The sequence below is a fragment of the Xiphophorus couchianus genome, chromosome 14 (assembly GCF_001444195.1).
Source record: "Xiphophorus couchianus chromosome 14, X_couchianus-1.0, whole genome shotgun sequence".
Lineage (NCBI taxonomy): Eukaryota > Metazoa > Chordata > Actinopteri > Cyprinodontiformes > Poeciliidae > Xiphophorus > Xiphophorus couchianus.
Window position 1 is genome coordinate 6,875,002 of NC_040241.1, and position 20,848 is coordinate 6,895,849.

At 38.6% G+C, this 20,848-nt stretch overlaps 1 protein-coding gene across 5 annotated transcripts in view; it reads left to right on the forward strand.

Annotated features, from left to right (window-relative positions):
• Positions 1 to 20,848, forward strand: part of LOC114158011 (phosphatidylinositol-binding clathrin assembly protein) — a 94,081-nt gene that overhangs the window by 44,420 nt on the left and 28,813 nt on the right. For 3 of the 5 annotated variants that reach the window (XM_028039315.1, XM_028039311.1, XM_028039313.1), the window contains exons 3-8: positions 6,262 to 6,337; positions 6,475 to 6,577; positions 7,874 to 7,967; positions 8,276 to 8,387; positions 10,283 to 10,389; positions 15,319 to 15,360. In XM_028039315.1, coding sequence (XP_027895116.1) covers positions 6,262 to 6,337; positions 6,475 to 6,577; positions 7,874 to 7,967; positions 8,276 to 8,387; positions 10,283 to 10,389; positions 15,319 to 15,360 — 534 coding nt within the window. Of the gene's footprint in view, positions 1 to 6,261; positions 6,338 to 6,474; positions 6,578 to 7,873; positions 7,968 to 8,275; positions 8,388 to 10,282; positions 10,390 to 15,318; positions 15,361 to 17,868; positions 17,890 to 20,848 lie in introns of all 5 variants that reach the window. The other 2 variants (XM_028039312.1, XM_028039314.1) reach the window with 2 other exon arrangements.

Sequence of the window (20,848 nt, forward strand, 5' to 3'; positions counted from 1 at the left end):
TGTAGAACCAACTAAGAACCAGTTTTACAACCAACTCTGGCTAAGTACCAGACCCGTTATGGAGGAAAAACCCCATCAGAGCTGCCATGGACGCTCTAACAGAATCAATTTGACCAGTGGATGTTAAGTGATAAGTAGTGATGTCACTTGGTGGTTCAATGTATAAACGTTGAGTGACTTGTAAGCAGTTGAGTTGGCCTAATTTTTGAGACAATATCAATAATTCAGTTAGCTCAATATAGTTGAAAAGCAATTTGCCACATACTTTGCATTAATTTAGTGTTTAATGCTACTAGCTGAATGCAGTCATAAGCTCCCTAAGGACATTAAGGTACGCACAAGTTGCCTACGTGTGCATTAGCTGAAAGCTGACATAGGATGAGGGGTTGAAGTTGGGCTACCACTGTTACACCCCTAAAGGCACCCACATGAACGTGTACGACGATGTGTGGAGGTCCACGCTTCCTGGAGGTGGACTCAAAACAGACGTCCACCGGACATTTCCTCATAACGATACATTTTTACGACCATGTATTTTGTGTCGCACAATAAACTGCTCGGTGTTGAATGGTGTTCACATCAGACTATTTTGTATGCAATACCGAGTTTGTAAGGTTGAGAGTCGATGCAACCAGTTGCAAGGATGCAAATCAGCCAGACTGGCACTTTTTCCTAGGCGCCCAACTAATTCATCAAACTTGCTAGAATCCATTCTGATTGTGGGAAATGGAGGAATTTGTCACGGGACACGTAGACAATCTGTACGCTCAACTAGGAAATCTCAACCCTCTTCGGACAGTGTGCGCGGAGTCCGTGCGGCTGACAAAATACACGCACATTGAGTACCTTTAATCACCAAGAGAGTGATTAAAGGCTCACTCTCTGGGAGTGATGGTGTCAAGATCAGCTGCAATAGTGAGTCAGTGTCAATTAAGGAGCAGAAAGAACAGCACGCCATGGTGTGACGTCATCTTTGCTTCGAATGCAAATGACTGGGCAAAAAGCTAGAGCAAAACATTTTGTTACGCTTTATTTAAATTTTTTAAAGAGAAATCAGAATTGGATCAGTCGGTATCGACATGTTAGACCTTTGAAAAGACTGAAGGCAAGCGGACAGGCTAAACATAAATCAGTCGTAGAATTCAGACTCAGATTGAGTGCCTCAGTTTATCTTCAGTTCACTGAGCATTGAAATGGTCTGCTCTGGCACGGCCTGGGCTTCCCCTCATCATAACCTCTGACAGGTGACGTTAGTTACTATGGTAGCTACAAACTTGTGCAGTTTTGAAACAGAGTTAGGATAAGAGGCAGATTTGGTCAAAAGCTAGATGCTGGTAGCACTGCTGTACGTATAGCTATTTTTCACAGCTGAAGCTAGGAGAGGCATCTTCACGCATCAATAATGTATGAGGTTGTTCTCCAATATGCTAACATGAATTATTTTACAAGCCGAGCCGACCTGTTTCTCCTTCTCCCCCAGCCTCCTCACCCTGAGGACTCTGTACATCTTGTTTTTGTCTCCCGCTTTGGCTCCCCTTCTATTCTCAGACCCCTTTTCTCAAAAAATCTGAATCTTCTCTCAGAAGTGTGTCTTCTCCTCCTTTGCTGAATAATCTGGGGCTCCGCGGGTTTCTGAGTCTCCCTATGTGTTTCCCCTCCACATCTCTGTGCTCCTTTATAGATTTTCTCCGTTTTAACCACATCCATGCGTAGTGTGTGTGCACCCAGCGCCTCCGCCTTTGTGCGCTATGCTAAGGGAGAAAACACACATTCTTGTTAGATAGGATGGGGATTTTGATGAGGAAGAGAACTGTCAGCACACAAGAAGAGGCAGAAAATCCAAACTTGTGAAGTCTTGAGTGTTTTCTTTTAAATATTTCTGACTCTTCTCGTTTGTTTTTTATCTGTGACCATCTCTAAGCTTCTCCATCCTCACTGGGGTTCGCCACACTAATCTTGTAGTATTCAAAGCACATTAGCGCATTCTGCTGTGTGGCAGTTTAAAAGCTGAACCCTTTTTATTTTTGAAAAGCAGCAATTTGACAGCCATTTAACAAGCAACAACACAGAGCCTTCAGCCATGTAAGTGTCTTAGTAAAGCTCGATCTGGGCAGAGTCGTGATCTGAGCTAAATGTTAACATCACCATGGCAACTTGCTCTAAAAACATGCAGAATTTAAGCGGGTAAGATTCTCGTTCATTGCTACCACTTCGCTCTTGAGCACCTTGACATTTGCTAATTAGCTTCGAGCATAAAAACTTCAATAGGTTCTTTTATTTCTGCAGATTTCTAGTGAAGGACATTCACATCACTAACGTTTACTGGACACAGATGGAGTGGAGGGGATGACGGGTTGTCGGTGTCTATCCATACATACAGAAAAAAGGTTGATGTAAATGAAAGACATGCCTTTCACCAGAATGGTAAACAGTAGCTGAGAAATCGCAGAGCTTCGTCACCGGAGGCCAAGCCGTTGGCAGAGTTCAATAATGAAGCAGCGGTATTTATTTTAGCTACAGCCTCATATTCTGAGTTTACTTTGAAAATATCTTTTGGTGTTATCATGGGGTATGAGTGTCGGGGGAGATTTACAGCGATAAACTATGACTGATGATGTTGAGAAACCTCAACTAGTCAAACGCGAATTAAAATGAATGTTTTTTTCCTTTCTTGGAGCGTATCTGAGATATCTAAAAAAAAATGCAGTTTGGAAGGCTCAATGCTACTGGACACGCTGGTGAACCAGAAGTGATCCGCGCCACTGAACCTCCATCTTGGTAAGCGTAGATGAACCATGGCTCTCAGACAAACAAAAAGAAATTTATATTGACAAAGATATATCAACAAAGTCACTGTTGTTGGGATCGACCCAAGACAGAGAATGTGGTGTTCATTGTTGTCATAGCAACTCCATAGCAACTGTCATGAAGGTTAGTTACGGATACCTACCAAGATGGCTGCCAACTACAAAGTTCCCGCAAGTGTGTCGTCACATATGAACCATGTATTGGCTGGCGTTTGCAAAGGAGCCAATCCAAGAGCAGCTCTTATATTCCTTGTCGCTGATTGGCTGTAGAGCAGAGGTGAGGAAAACGATAGATGTTAGCTTCTGCAGTAGTGCTAAGACTGTTCCCATTGTTCATATCAATGCATATTTGGCGTTTGAACTATTAAAATAGATAGTTGTAGATGTTTTTAAAGGGATTCTCAAGTACTCATAGATTTCAACTGTTAGTGTCCAGCTGTGGCCCCCACGGATATCCCCACTGTGATATGATTGGGATTTTCAACATTTGTTTTAAGCTAAAGGTATCTTTTTCTATTTCTACATTAAATCATCATTGATGCTATTTCTTAAATTTAAATATTTACTTTAATGCAGTTTGGCTCATGCTAACTCGCTATAGCTATATATTTAATTATAATATATCATATATATCCATAATTAAAAAACTAGGCTATATGTCTAGTTTTCAGGGGCTTATCTCGACTTAGTTGATTAATTTTTTCAAGGCAGCTGTACCGAAGACTGGTATACGCACTTAAATTTTAAACCTAAAACTTTTCATTTGTTTTGATGGAGTTTTTTTTTTTTTCATCTTTATTTTACATCACCTCTTCTGTAAATCCATACAGCGTACGCCCTTACGTTTCATCACTCCTGTCGATTATTGAGCGGTGTCAACCCTGAGGTAAAGCAAACATTTTTTTGTTCACCCAGCTTTTATAGCAACCTCCACTCCAGCCGTCCCTATTGTACTTAATTTTTAATTATCGTCCACTTGTGAAATCGTTTCCCCCCCCTCTCTCTCAAACAGCACCTATGTAGACACAAGAAAGGGACAAGAACAAAATCCCATTCTTTCTGCCTTTTTAAACAGTCCCAGAGGCCTTGGAACAGTCAGTGCAGCTGATTTCCAACAAACATGCCCGCAAGCATTTTTTTGTGCTTATAATCACACACACACACACACACACACACACACACACACACACACACACACACACACACACACACGGTCCTTACATCCTCCAACCAGTCAGTGAGGGCTAGTTCCCTGCCAGATTTGCAACTAGCAAATGCACAATTCTCAAATCATCTTAAGTCAGCCGGACGCAGTCCGCCTTAAAGTTTAAGACTGGGTTTCTGGAAGCCCGAGGCCAGAGCTCCCATCGCTGTGGACGGCCGCCAAGACCCATTCCACAGTGCTCTGCTGGTCGGAGAAGTGAGGAGGACGATGTAGCGAAGATGCTCTCAAGAGATGAAATGCGAGTTGGTCATTAATCTTCGGAGACAGAGTCCAGGCTACGTCTTAAATCATTTCAGTCTAAAGTTCAAGTCAGGCCTGTTGCCGGTTTGATTTCTAAACGATATTTAAAATCTAACTGCACTACAACTAAAACAGGAGTTGTTTTCTTCAAATTGTTGCAGAATTTTACAAATTTTCCTCATCCACTACTGTGGTTTTGAGGTGCTGTGCGAGAAAAGATGGAAGATGAAACGCTACAATCTGGCTTATAAAGAATGTACACTTTAGCTGTCTTTCAGCGGGGTTTCATCTGGCTAAACATCTCAGTATCATGAAGGATTTATATATTTGCAGGGACTCACTTGACAGCATTTTACCCTGTTATTCCCTCACAGTTTTTTCCCCTAAAAACTTGAGGTGTTTTGAGAAATCAACCGACTCTAATTGAACAATCTTCAGCTTGCCTGGTGCTGACCTGGGTCCGGCCACATGGAAACTCCCGTATATCAACGCTGACTTTTTGTGCTGAAGTCAACACTTTTTGTTTTAAAAGTTGTTGTGGAGAGGAGAAGAAGACTGAACGTTGATTATTTTCGGCGTTTGGAAAGAAGTCGGAAATGTAAGGAGCTATTTCAAAGGTAGCAATTTTCTCATCCCCCATGTGGGCTTTTCATTCAGACAGCTACTTTTAAGCAAGGATTGATGCTTTAGCAGATAACAGGAACACTAAGGTATTGCATTAATTCTCTGTTTTCTCCTTCCTTTCATGGAAAATGCTGGTGGACAGAATGTCCGCCTCTTTAAAAGTCTTACATTTATCTAATATCAGGACCTTAAAACATCTTAAATTAAAGAAAATTAACACACTTATCACAAGTCTTACATTCCTTAGTGGTAGGACTCTTCAATCTCATATATTCTATATAGTTATTTTTTTTCTAATGGGACTTTTATATTAGGCAAAGGTTTGAGTCGTTGCAAGCATCTTCACTTATTGTGTTCTGTTACTCAAGGTGGTTAAGGCTACTGGTAATGAGCTGCTAGTAGCTAGCAAGCAAACAAACAAGCCATTAGCAGCTAGATTTTGGCTCTCTTGCTAGCTAGCTAGCAAAGAAAAAAAGCCATTAGCAGTTAGCGTATAGCTCTCTAGCTTGCTGTCTAGCCATACGCCATGTGAGAAGCACAAAGCTGCTACATAGAGTCACAAAAATACCCTAGAAATTTCCATTTTGGTCCTCTGCATTTGTTTTTTTTGCAGCTCAAGATACAGGCCTTAAATTAAACTCATAAAAAACGTTTTAATTGGGAGTTGGTGAAACCTCCAGAAACCCTGGACTGAATCTTTGTTCTTAGAAAAAAAAACTTCTACAGCAATATCTGTTTACACTTAACAATGCTATCGCTAAGATGGTTAAGTTAAAAGTCTGATATAAGTAGATTAAATTGGCTACAAATCTCCGACCAGTACATCTCTGCTAAAACATTCTTAAATGGAAAAAAAATAATTCATTATTATTTCAACTGAAAAAAAACCCAAAACAACAACTGTATGTTCAATTAATTCTCTGTTTAGAAGTGGGTAAAATCTGTCTGCAGTGGCAAATAGTGTAATTTAGGGCTACTGCTGGATTGAGAGGAGATGCTAGAAAACACAGCCAACGTGGTGGGATAAACATCATCAGGAAAATAAGATGTAAAACGCTTCCATCACCTGTTCAGCGACATCAGATCTATCAAAACGATCAAAGCTGTGTTTAAAACTGGCTCTGGAGAGACGGCAGCAGCGGAGAGAGATTTATATAAACAAGGGTTCTAGAGGCTATGAATGATTGATCACTGCGAATTCTCATCTCGGTTGTATTCAGCAATGTTTTTGTTTTTCACCCTCCCCCCCCAACCCAAATCATAAATAAATGAATGTTCAGCTGTTTGAGTTTGGTTTGGTTTAACAAATCTGAAGTGTTCACTTTGTTTAAAGATGTCTTCCCGTTTTGTCCTTCAACGTTTCAGCGTTTCATCCAGTACCTGGCCTCCAGAAACACTCTGTTCAACCTCAGCAACTTCTTGGATAAGGGAGCTCTGCAAGGTAAGAGCCTTCATTTTTGTACAAATGTCACAACTCTGTGCAATTATGTCTCATATTTTCACTAATGGGATGGATAAACATCCAGGGGTATAAAGACAAAACGGATGAAGTTGGCTTAAAACTATATAATCTTTCAGGTTACGACATGTCAACCTTCATCAGACGATACAGTCGCTACCTGAACGAAAAGGCCATGTCCTACAGACTGGTGGCTGTGGATTTCACCAAGATGAAGAGAGGGTATGTTTAAAATGAGCTTAATAATTTACATTGTGATGAATAATATTTTATTTATTTATGGTTTTGGTTGTGTTGGACAAATCGTGTGTTGTAGGTAGCGCTGGGCAATATGACTTAAAAATAAAATCACATTTTTTTGCGTACAAGATCCAATTTCATTGATTTCTTTTCCCCCCCTCTTTATTTTCTAAAATAAATAAAGATGGAATCTTACCAGAAGAACATCTTAAAATTACAAAACGAAAACTTGTTTTAGTGAGAAAGTCATTGGCTCAGTTGTTTCAAAGTTCTGCTGCTAATAATTTGATGTTGATGTATTAAGGATTAAATATTTCCTTCTCTGTAAAACTGATACCAAATTATATCTTCATAAGATGATCAACATTCCTCATTTTAATTTTTTGGCATTTTCTAGTGTTGGAGTTCTCATAGGATTACCACTTTATTCTGTTAATATTAGACCTTTACTCGTATTATTTCAACTTTACTGCCATACGACTCTTCTTGTAATTCTTGTATTCTTGTAATATTATAGCTTCATTCTCATAAGTAAAAAAAAAAAGAGAAATTAGTAGGCTGGGCCTTTGTTGACCTGAATTCAACGTCCTTATAAACAGAATCTGTAAAACAGGCTTGTCAAACAAAATGGCCGCCCTGGATGTGCAAACATCACTCTGAACTATGTAAACCCAAGGAGTGCATTGGTGGATAAAGAAAATCCAGATTTTTCGAAATGTTAACCTTTGAAGACCAAAAAAAAGTATTAATTCATAAAAATGATGTATCGCCCACAGATAGTTACAAGTGCACGACTTAGATGAGTGCGGTGAAGGGCTCAGAGTGTCCGCCATTAAACGTGAAGAAAACAGAGCTAAGTTTGTGTACTGCTGAAACGGCTTTGAAACGAGGCCACCAAACTTTCACGCTGAGTCCTAATCTTAATCATTGCTAACGATCTCTCAGCCAGGAAGCGAACCTCCTCTTTTCCTCCAAGCTCTGAAAGACGCCCACTGTATGAGAGTTAATAGAAGCTGGAGGAAGCTGCGGTTTAAAAATAAGTGGCTGCGTGTTTCTACAAGGTCATATCAGGAAGACCTGTGTCAGACTTCGAAGCCAAGTCTCGTTATTTTTTTACCATAACGCGCTTTCCCAGACGTTAGTTTCGAGCTTTTCACCACCTTCAGGAACAAGATTAGAGAGGAAAACTCTGGTTTACTCTCTCGCATTTCTACCAACGTCTGCATAGGTTTCCTCCTCAAGCTCTCGCCTGTAACCGTGTGCTTCCTGTTTTGTCAGTGTCGACGGCGTGATGCGCACCATGAACGCAGAGAAGCTCATCAAGACTCTGCCCATCATCCAGAACCAGCTGGACGCTCTGCTGGACTTTCAGGTATCTGCAGATTCAATTAGCCAGAACCGGAATCGAGAACTTTGAGATCTATGGACGTAGTGGTCACGTTTTAGGGTGTGTAGAGCTTCAAGGACTGATAAAAATGGAGGGATCTCGTTTGAATGCAGAATAAGCACCTTATTCTGTGGCTGTTTTGATGTTTAAGCATGATGTTTCCAACAGCCAACTAGGGGAGGAAAGATGATGTTGTATGGTAAAAGATCTTTCTGTGTGGCTGATATCATCCTTCCATGATCAGTCTGGTGATGGCACGTTCATCTTCTCTCTCTCTCTCCTCCTCCCTGCAGGCCAATCCTAACGAGCTGACCAATGGAGTGATCAACTCGGCCTTCATGCTGCTCTTTAAAGACTCCATAAGGCTCTTTGCTGCGTACAATGAAGGAGTCATCAACCTGTTGGGTAGCACATGTCCTTTTCATACAAACATTTCACGCTAATGGAAATTGTCACTGTAGTTTGTCAAATTAACAGCTATCAATCCTTCCAGAGGTTCTGGATCTTTTTAACATGGAACGATGGGGAAAAACAAAAGTTCAGCCTGTTGAAAAGTAGTCCAAACATGTTGAAGTTATGGTTCCCAGTTAATTTTTTTTTGAAAGATTTTCAGGGTTTCGTCAGCTGCGCTTCATAATCTGCAGAAATCTTTGCAGTCCTCCCACATGTCGATCTCAGAAATCTGCCTTCAGGCAGCGCTGCGTGAAAAGTAGCCCATATTTCTGTAGTATATGTTCTGTATCTGGGGGACACTTTCCAGCTGCTACACATTTAGAGTTAAACTGATTCAGTGTCAATGAAGTTTAAAAAAACCCAACAGGGATACAACTAACAATCATTTTAGTAAACAATGTTTCTGTCGATTAATCGATTGAATGACAATTCAATGATAAATGAATGTAGAATAATTAATCAACAAAAAACAGTAATTCTATTGGTTAATGGACAAAATGATTGTTGGGCAAAAATTGGCACATTCCGCAGATTATTCACCTAAGTCTTTTTTATGCAATATTAGAAATACATTTAAAGATGCAAATAAATAATTAAATTCCTTTTTTAATTAAAAAAAATTATCATTTTATTGCCTAAAATGCAACAGCATAGCATTCCTTTAGTGATCGCTTCATCAAAGGATGCATCTGTAGCTAAATGAATACTTCTGTCATCAACATGTGAAAATCTTGACCTGATTGACCTAAAATCAGTGCAGTTCAAGGCTGATCTGGTTGTTGTTATTTTTGGATCAACCAATTAGTACTTTGATAGGAAAAGATGCTTAAAAGGAAATTTTGCAGAACCGCCTGAGGAGTTGTGGATAGAACATATTTACAGGGTTTTTGTCTTTCTTAATGCAAAATGTATATATAACTTTTTTTTTTAAATATAGTTTTGGCTTAATTACCGTTAACGTAATTACTGTTCTTTCAGCAAATGGACCTTTTTTTTTTGGCCTTGTATACTTTAGTTAACGATTAATCAATTACTAAGTTAGTAGGCAATCATTTCAAAAATCAATTAATCACGATTAATCGTTTCCACCTTAATCCTATCTAAAATCCTCTGAGCTTTTTTAAGATAGAACAAGGTAAATTAAAGAAATGTTCTCTCTGTTGGACGGGTGATGTGTTCAAACCAAACACAATCATTCTTTATAAACTTTTTTTCCCACATTTTCTTAGTTACAACTGCAAACTTTGACGTCTTTTTTTGGGGGGAGATTTCACTTGATGAACCTACCGATTGTAACAAAAAGGCTCACGAAAGGGAAGCTGATCTCAGCTGATAGGGAAGATGGATGGAGGCTGCAAAAGGCTCAACTAAACATCCAGCCAGATACAGCTGCAATATAATGATCTGGATCAAAGTGTATTCATGGTTAAGATTTTCCTTCTTGAAGGGAAAAAAATGACAATCGTTCAGCCCTTTCCCTCCTACCTCACAATTATATGCTACATTCTCGACAGAATTTGGATTTTATTTGTCACATAAAATCCAAATAAACGATGTTAAAGTTTGCGGTTGTAGCATAAGTACGACTGCTTTTGCAAGGCAATGTAGCGTTCAGTGGTGTAATGGGTTATTGTAATGACACCTTTAGTACTGGAGGATGTGTAATTTAGGGTAACTGGCCATGTGTTCAGTCATGCAGATGCTGCTGTCTAACAGATGTGTAAACACCAGCACACACGCACAGAAGCTCTTAACGTTTTGTCTCTTCCTCATGTAAAAACTTTTTCATTTTTGCTCAGTTTTAATCTTTCTTGACTGTCTGTGTTTGTTTGTTTTTTCTCCTGTAGAGAAATACTTTGACATGAAGAAGAATCAGTGTAAAGACGCTCTGGACATCTACAAGAAATTTCTTTACAGGATGACAAAGCTGTCGGAGTTCCTCAAAGTGGCTGAGGTACACAAGCTCACAGACGAACCTGCAGAGAGGGACGCACAGATTCTCTTTTTCCGATACAGATTTAGCGTCAGCTGATACCGTTCTGATACAGACAAAACATTGCTGCTTTGACTTAAGACGTTTCTTTTTTTACTTAAGAAAACATGCTGAATTACGCATTTATTTGCTAACTCTGCCCAGCACAGCACACTTTCATGCACCGATAGCATGTAAAAACAACTTTAATTCGGCTGCGTTAGTGCAATTAGAAGAATAACCACCAATGTGAAATAAATAACAAACTTAAAACTTTGAATAAGCACCTATTGACTATCTTGTCGACCTATTGACAAGATAGTCAATAGGTTGACTATCTAGGTCGAACATGTAAAAAGTAAACTTCAACAAGCCTTCTTTCAAATGGTTCTTTCTGACTGACTGAACCATTTGAATGCTAAATATAATGTAAAATAAACAATAAAGCATTAAACTAAGCTGAATAAATCTCTTATGGATCGGGCACATTGTCACCAAGACTCGATCTGGAATTTTTTCCAATATCCAGACCAACACAGGTATTAATGCCGGATTGATGCAAATCTGTTTAAACAGGTTCACTTTTCAGGGTTTTTGGGTTGTTTTTGTAGATTCTTAATTTTAAATCACTGTCTGTAAATCTCCTAGCTACACCGTGTTCCAAATTATTATGCATATTGGATTTAAGTGTCATAAAGATTAAATTTCTTGTTGTGCTATTAAATGTCTAGATGGTATTGGGTGTCAGGGCTCTTTGAATCACTATAATTAATTTCAGAGAGCTGGTTGATTAGTTTGTCTAATGAGCTCAATTAAAGGAAATCTACTTTAGAAGGATGTTCCATATTATTAAGCAGGCCACAGGTTTCAAACAATATGGGAAAGAGAAAGAATCTCTCTGCTGATGAAAATCATCAGATAGTGTAGTGCTGTATGATAAGGTATGAAAACATTATATATTTAATGAAAACTGAAGCGTTATCATTGTACTGTGAAGAGATTTGTGGCTGATTCAGAACAAAGATAGGTTTGTACAGTAAAGGCAGAATGCGGAAGGTTTCTGTTAGACAAATTCATCGGATTAAGAGAGCAGCTGTTAAAATGTCCTTACAAAGCAGCAAACAGTTATTTGAAGCTGCTGGAGCCTCTGGAACCTCAAGGTGGAGGATCCTCCAGAGGCTTGTGGTGCATCAACCTACTATTGGGCCACCGCTAACCAGAGCTCACAAGCAGAAACGGTGGCAGAGGGCCCAGCAGTACATAAAGATTAATTTTCAAACAGACTTGTTCACTGATGACTGCTGTGCAACCCTGGATGGTCCAGATGGACGCAGTAGTGGATTGGTGGTGGATGGCCACCACGTCCCAACATGGCTGTGACATCAGCAAGGAGGTGGTGGAATCATGCTTTGGGCCAAAATCATGGGGAGAGAATCATTGGTCGACCCCTTCAGAGTCCCTGAAGGTGTGAAAATGACCTCAGCAAAGTATATGGACTTTCTGACTGATCGCTTTCTTTTATGATTCAAAACGAAGAGCCGTACCTTCAATAGCAAAATCATCTTCATGCATGACAATGCACCATCTCATGCTGCAAGGAATACCACTGTGTCATTGGCTGCTATGGGCATAAAAGGGGAGAATCTCATGGTGTGGTCACCATCCTCCTCTGACCTCAACCCTATTGAGAACCTTTGGAGTTTCCTCAAGCAGAAGATCTGAGGGTTTAATGCAGCTCATATCTAAACAGCTCTGGGAAGGTTTTCTGACATCCTGCAAAGAAATTCAAGCAGAAACTTTCCACAAACTCACAAGTTCAATGGATCAAGAATTATGCTGTGATATCAAAGCAGGGGTCCTAGTTAACATGTAACTCAGTCTGTTAACATGTTTTTGATTGAAATAGCTTTTGATTTTAGTACATGTGACCACTTAATGCTGCACATTCACAGAATGACCGTTTGCAGTTCTTTATAATCCTTAAAATATTTAGAAAATCTGCTGTGCATAATAATTTGGAACAGAGCATTTTGAGTTTTTTATTTTTGAAAAAAAATACTGTTCTCATGGGGAGCTTTGTTCAGTAAAATTTGACTTGTATTGTAATAGTTCATGACTTGAAAATTATACTGACCATCATTTGCATTGACCATTTAAGAAAATCTGAGAAAATATCACTTGCATAATAATTTGGAACACGGTGTAAATGTAGATTCTTAGAAACCAGCTCTCCTAACCCAGATGTTCTCAAACGTTACTTTAATGTGTTAATTTTCACACGGCGGATGCAGTTCTGCTCACTCAGCGTTGCTGAACCAAGCCATCCCCGACTTACTCCTCTGCCCCCACGTTTTATACACACACACACTCACACATAAATATATATTTAGACCAAAAATAACCATAAGATGGAGGACGTGGTTAGGCGCTCTGTTAGCTCCCTCCGCCTAATCCTCTCCTCTGCCTCGCTCCTCTTTTCTCCCTCTGACAAAGATGGATACCCGAGTGGCTCTCCTTCCCCCGGCGCCCACAGATCATCCCTCTCTCTGTCTCTCTATCTCTCTCCGCTGTGCCCCGTTCCGTCTCCGTCGTTTAAACAGACGGCGAAGGAAGCCGACGTGCATTTCAGACACGGAATGGGGAAACATTCCCATTTAAACGTCTTCGTCTTTTTACAATTACGTTTTAAGGACTTCCCCAGACGGCTATAGACTTAAAAAAATATGTTTATACGTCTCCAGTGTGAAGGAGCAAATTTTAATCTACAATGCATTTTTTCCCCCCTCAATAAATGTGTTTTCATCTGATGCAATGACTTGGAAGTACTAAAGCATCAGCCGGTGGTACAGTAAACATTTTGTGTAGGTTTCATATACGCAAATTGACAACATGATGGGAAATGAAGCAGCTACAGATAGATGAGAAATACATTTCCATGGAGGAGTTATGATGCTGAAGAGAATTACAATTCTCACAACACAACAGACTGTCTTAAAATGACACGTTGACCGATTAGTGTTTTCCTAAACTGGATAATTATGGAAAAAGAAAAATATTTCACGTTTAATGCGTTAAGAGATTACAATGTGAATTTCTATTAGGAAATAAGCACACAGACTTAGATTTAAATTGTGAATTTAAATTTGTGCAACCCTTGATACAAAAATAATAAAGAAAAAGCAAAGCATATATGCATATACGACTAGCTTAAAACAAAATAAAATTGAGAATTACAACAACCCACTTTATCAAGGTGCTAGAAGCATTTCAACTTCAGTCAAAGCGCCACCAAAGAGATCAGTATTCATTTGTAGAACAGATGTCAATTTAGCTATTAAGCATATATGTGTTGGATTCTGTTTTGTGAGAATGTAGGTTGTCAGAATGCAGAATTTTAACGCTGGGCCAACTCTGAGTTGTTGGCATTAATTGAGTCTTCGCTGTAAAAACATTAGATATTAAACATGTTTCTTAAAGTTGAGCAAATGTTACAATACCTGAATAGTAAACGAGGAAAAACACATTTTTGCTCAACATGTGGCTATCCCTTAAGAGCCAAAGAGACTATCTGCTGTAAAAAGAGGGTAGAGAAAAAGAAATGTGAAAGTCAAAGTAATGGATTGTGAGGAGGGATTAGTTCATTTAATGTGTCTGTAGAGCTGTGTCACTGCGGGTCATCAAGTTCATCAAGCAGAGTTCTAGCAGGAAACACGAAGCAGACAGCTGTGCACCGTCAAGCTCCCGACACTCAAAAGACATCCATAACTCTTGTGGCTAAAATGAGCTCAGCTCCACGTCCCTATTGGTCGTTCCAAAAACAGCTGCAGAGTTTGGTCTCCTCGGCTCGGTGCGCACAGAACGGAAGAGGCTAGCTTTCCATGTTCTCAACAAATTATTTGCCGAATTAGGGTCACAATATTCCAAAGTGACATTTATTACCAGAACCTATACCATATTTATCTTAGATTTACCACTTCAGTTTAGTGTTAAAATTATTCATTTTCAAAACTGTCAACCTCATTTATAAAAATGCAAATATGATTTAAATTAAATTTGACTTCATAATTGAACACCTTAGAATTGGGCCTCTGTCTCTTTAAGAAGCACCTGCTCTTTCTGAAACTGCGCCTTTAACAACGTCTTTACCAGTGTTGTTCTGAGAAGTAGCTCATATAATGAGCTCAGCTGATGTTTGCTAACTGCTGCTGGCTAGTCTGAAGGAGCTGAGTGCAGAAGTAGAGGGGGAGGGCTGTTCTGTAATGCGGAAGCTTGGAAACTGCAGCCGGGAGGAGGAGCTTGGTCTCGAAGGCAGAGCTAGGTCCATCGAGGCGTTTTTCCATCGAGGCGTTTTGCTCAGCTGAATTCTTGCCATAGAGATTAAAAGAATCAAAGCAACACTCTGAGTATGTTTATGATGTGGGAATAACACTATACATGATGTAAAGCTAAAAATAAAAAAAGTATTTTACATAACACTGCCCCTTTAAACGAAGTTTTTGCTGACTCTTCTCAAGCATGGTTTTTACTTCCTGCTGAATAATCTCGTATGAAAGCCAACTGGCTGGTTACGAGAAGGACATGACGTTGTTTATCTGTGTCCCAATAAGTCGACGTGTCACGTCAACCGTGAATTCCTGGAGTTCGGTGTCACTTTTAAGTGTTCCCACAGCATGCCTGCTCCGCCTTCAAGAGTTGGACATGTTTTCTCATCGTTCAGTCACTGCCGCCATTTCCTGTTGATGTCACACGCGTTTGCTTGTTTGTTTCTATTGTTTTTTGGGGTTTTTTTGTTGACACATTGCCACTGCATGAGGTAATGATTCCCCTATGTTTTTTTGTTTTCCTCTCCATTTTATCCCCCCACCTCTATTTCCCTCCCTATTTTTTATTTTATTTTTGTTTTGACGACAGCACGTTGGAATAGATCAGGGTGACATCCCAGATCTCTCACAGGTCAGTGTACATGCCACCTTCCATCTCTCTATTCAACTCCAGTTCTTGTTTTCTGTCTTTCTCTTCCTTTTTGTTTTCATATTTTCAGCAATATATGTGGCTTCCTTTTTTCCTCACTAACTCACCTTTTCTTTTTAACTTGTATTCCCTCTCAAGCAACTCTTTTGTTCACCTTTCCCGCCCATGTTTTCTTTTTGTTTTTATTTTGTTTAACCAGCCATCATGTTTGAAGGCCTCACTGTTGGATCTGCCTGAATATCCTTTCCTGCTTTCTCTCTCTTCCTAATTTCTTATCATAGATCCAGGTTGAAGTGTTAGTTTGGAGGTCTGATTGATCCAATGAGCAGAATTGATAAAAAGACTTGTTAGGTTTGTTTTATTAAAAAAAAACCTGGGGCAAATGAAACCAGTGAGGTTGGCCTTGAAATTGGGAAAACAAAGATAATGAACAGAAGAAAAGGTTTTGTAAAAAAAAAAAAAAAAAGGCAAACCTCTCTGCCTGGATAAGGAATGCGATTTGTTCTTTTAATCCTCAAAATGTTTTAATTTGCTTTTATCCAGCTGTGAAAGTGTTTATCAAAGCTCCTTGAAGCAGGATTTATTATTTTTTATGCCCGTTACGTTGTATTTGTTTACCTCACTTTGATTATTTTTTCTTGGTCAGATTCTCTCAGATTATGATAAATATTTGGTACTAAAACTTGTTTTAATCATCTTTATTTAATAAGTCCTTGGCTTTATGTGCTAGTTACATAAAAGAGCTGCAACCAAAGATTGATTTGTTATTCATTGACCGTTGGTTGATTTAAATCATTCATTGAAAACTGAACTCTAAGAACCTCATTAATTTCCTTTATCAGCCAGCAATTTAAAAATCATACATTTAGTTTTATAACGATGTCTGAAAACAAAAGCTTCCTATTTTTAAAGTTGTAACTACAGGAAGTTTGACCTTCACATGCACATCCGAGTACTGGTTAGGTAACTTTATATTATTTTTAAATGTTAACATTTTCAGCAAAGAAAGATAGGAAGTGATCATTTGTTCATTCTATAAATACTGTATAAATACAGTATGCAGTATTTATAGAATACTTTGTGTTTTTGGGTGCTGAGTTGAATTGAATAAATCTACAGATGTCCCTGTGCAGCTCAGACTTTTGGGAATGTTCTGGGTCAATAATACTCCCAGTCAATGGGGGGCGCCAAACACACAGCGGATACAGAAAACAGCACGTCTGATCATTGGTAGGATAATATAAAAGTTATTTTTACAGTGATGAGGGTTTTTTATTTTCCCAGTGTGGGTAATTTTTATTCTTCTAAAAAGAAAAGACTAAATGAATATCAGTTGAGTTTATATTATTAACATAGTAGCAGCTAGCATGTCTAGCACTTCTAAAAACTTTAATACTGTTCCACCTTCCTGCAATCTGCTGAAACTCTCATACTAGAGGGGAGCGGATTGATCCAAAAATATTGATATCGATAAGTCGGCTTTAGTAGCGAATCAATATTAGGCTGATTAAAGCAAACCTTTAGTTTCAGATTTCCTGTTATTTTATTTTTGTAATGTACTTTCTTAACTCTACTATAAAGTCTTTTGCTGTGATTTGCTCTCAAATTATAAGGTTTTGCACTTTTACTTTAGAAAATAATGCAAACAAATTTTTTTTCTAATTTTACTTATTATGTAAGTGTTATTAAAGTATTTTGTACAATATATGTAAAACCTGTCCTAAACAAAATAATCCAAAAGAAAAACGATTTTAAAGGCCTTAAATTCCGTTTTAAAAAACTATGTTGGCCTTGAATATGTTAATCTCTGATCTTAAATTTTGTCATGCCAGCGTTATTAGATATGTTTCATTTAAAAGTTCGTATATTTTGTTTTTCTCAAGTGACTTTTGCATTTGGCAAAAGTTTGGGTCACACTGGAATGTCTTCATTGCGTTCTGTGGTTGAGGCTACAAGTAACTAACTGCTAACATACGTAACAACGTAGCTAGGTAGCTTTTTTGCGTCTTTTGTGGATATACATCTTAAATTCCATTAATAACGGTCTTAAAACGTCTGGCATTGCGAATTGGTAAAACTTGCAGAAACCCTGATGTGCTAATTATTAACTTTATTTTCTTAGAGTCAGAAGCCAGCTCAGTTTATTGGTAAAGATGTTAAATATGAGATGTTGAGTTCATATTAACCTTATTGAAAGGGGAAGAAATTTTAAAAAATCTATAATTTTTCTGACTACTTTGTGTATTGCTATCATTATCACAACTTATTCATTCGTAGCCTTTTGATTCTTTTATTTTTCTGTCCAAGAATCAGAAATCTCTTTGTACATTGCAGATCTCAGTGAAACGTGTCCTTGGCCACACATTTCCAAAGAGAAAAAAGCTGGTTAATGTGTACAGAGGAGAGTCAGTTTGTCTGAGGTCAGAGTTGAATAATCCTGTATTTGCAGTCAATAACGAGTGTTTTTCCTCCCCTCCCACTCTGTTGCAGAAGACTAAAGGATCATACATTGTAGGTGGTGGGTTGCAAACTGTACCGCTAAACCACTCCAACCTCCATAAAGGAAAATTCCGCCTTTAACCTAGGCCCTATTTTTCCCAATTTTAGTGTTTAATGGGGTCAAAAATCAACGTTGTGCAAGAATCCTATGGCCAGTTTGTCTGATTATTGCTTTACCATCATTCTACAGGCTAGTGGGCAAAGTCTTTGCCTTTTGCCTCTTATTGATTTTGGGATTTTTACATAACTTAAGGTAAACATTAAGAAGCAGCTTTGTTAATTTGTGTTTTGCAGTTTGGCTGGTTTGTTTCCAGATGTAAAACTTTTAAAGCCCGTCGGTTCTGGTTGTGTTGTATCAGTGATGATGATGAAACCACATAGAATGATTAGTGTTGTTCCTCTGTTGTAAAAAGAATTGTCTTTATGGAGGGTTTTTTAACTCGAGGGAAGCTGAGAGGCCAGTTTTTCCAGTTTGGGTTTCTACTTCCCGTTATTTTTGGGACGTTAATCACCATGTCTAAGATAACCGTATGTGTTGAAGCTGTGGCTGTATTAGTGGCTGTGCCTCAACAGCTGATAATCTGTAATGAGAAGGATTTTACTGAGAGCGCTAACCAGTTCAGGAACCCCTTCAGTTCTGCTTCCTATGTTTTCTCTGCTTAGTTTGTAAAGGGTTCCTACTCAGCCTTGAAAGGCCTGGAATTTGATTTAAGCCTCTAGAAGTATGGAAATGTCAACTGGGGTAAAGGAAAGTACGAGAGTTTACCGAGACAGTTTACCCACATTGTTCAAAAACATCCATCTCTATTCCATCCATCTACCTGTATGTCATCAATCATAAATATTTCATCCATCTGTCCATCCTTACTAATCCATCCATCAATACTTTCTCCATCTATAATTCATCCATCCATTTGTTGTCCATCCAGCTGTATGTCATGCATCCTTTGTATTTTATCCATCCATTCACTTTTATCCATCCTTGTGTACTTCATCCATCCATCCAACCATATTTTTTATCTCCTACATCTTTCTTCCTTTGCATATTTAATCCAGCCATCCTTTCGTCCCTCTATCATTGTTCCTCTTCTTATCCATCCATCTTTATTTTGAACTCCGTCCGTTCCTCTCTTCTTAAAGCGAGACCAACGTAGAAACGTCTACCATAGATAGGAAGTGATGGTGGAAAATGAAGCTTTGTCCTAATTGGATACACAGTAACTCTGGATTTTGTTTTTCACTGATTTCTCAGCTTCTCCCTGTTTCCATCGGTTTCTCTAAACACAATGTTTGACCAAACTACCAGCTGTAAACATTTAGGAATAAAACATTTAGGTGCGACGGTGGCTCACTAGGAAGAGCATGCATTTTTCAGTCTTAAAGTTGTGAGTCTGATTCCAGGTTTCACTTTACCCTAAGTACAGATCTGCATAATGGTGTATGAATGTGTGCATATGCGTGGTTGTGCTCTATATAAATCCAGTCCCTTTAGCATTCTGATGAGTCTTGATACCAACTTACCAAAAGATGAGAAATAATGGCGCCCAGGTGTAAATCTAGTGGAATTTTCCTTTAAGAACATGCATGAGGATCATAGTTTCTCTACTCGAGTGTGCAAGCATACATACAACAGCTTGAGCATTTACAGGCATGACAATCCCCCTTTCTTATTTATTTTTATTTTTTTGGTCTCTCTCTCTGCTGTACAATGGCCGACTCAGTTCATACGTGTGTGTTGGCATCAGGTGGATTGCTTGTAGCTGTCTCTCTCACACACACATGCACTCACCCACTCCGGCAGGTGTGACACAGACGGCAAAAGGCCACGGAAGCTCATGAATAGGAAATGAGGCTTCACTCCTGCTCCCCTCCGACTTCATCTGCATGAAGAAGTCTCTGCAGAAAGAGGGTTGTTTTTTTTTTTTCCCCCTCGTCACTCATCTAAATTCCATCCTCCTCTTTACACGGTGTTCATATCGTGTTTGTCATGCACGACAGTGCTGCTTCAGTGTGCTTGACAAGAATAGTGAATGGCCTGGTTATTACGGTGCAGTTATTGTCTTTTTTTTTTTTTTTTGTCTGACTTTTATCCATGCCTTCCAAAAGTTAAGCATACAACACTGGCTAAGCATTGGTCAGTGTCTGGTGAGATGATTTATATATGAGGATGTTAAAGGATATTTTCCGTTATGCACTGATGAAGCAAACTGAATTTTACCCGAAAGTATGCGTATGTTTTATTTAGGTCGATTTAAATCAGTATTTCTGAAATGTAAGGGGCTAAGAGACAGGTACATAAATAAAACTGAACTATTTATTTTCTTTTTCAGTAATATATCACACTTCAATGATTTATTACGGAATATAATACAGATGCAAATCTGAAATCGTCATTGTATGAATCAAGGATGTGTGACCTCTACAACTTAAACAACCATTTTTACTCTCAATCCGGCCAAACAAAAACTCATTTAGAGACATTAATGTTGCACAACATCCTGAAAAATGACAGGTTGTAATTTTAGATAAATATCTACTAAAGGAAATGTTATTTGAAGCACATATAGTCCAACCCTAATGGCAAAAGAATCAGATTTAAAAGCATATTGTACTTTTAGTGTTATTCTTTGTGGAAATTCAGTTCAGATATTGTGCATTTCTTCACACTGCAATAGCAGCACAGGAAGGACGTGGAGGAGCTCAATCTTTTGACAGATTATCTGTCTAGTAGCAAACTATCACAATGTGGTGACAGTTTTAACAAATATGTAGAAAACATATTCTTTTTTAAAAATTACATACTGCACCTTAAAGAACCATTGTGGAAGGTCCAAAGAAGAACTTGTGGCTCTGAACCCCTAGTGACTATTAAACGAGCTAAAATTAGCTTGTTTTTGTCTATGAAAATCTAAATGGCACCAAGTAAACTTCCTGTTATGCAATTGTTTTTACTCTCATATTTCTGCTTCAC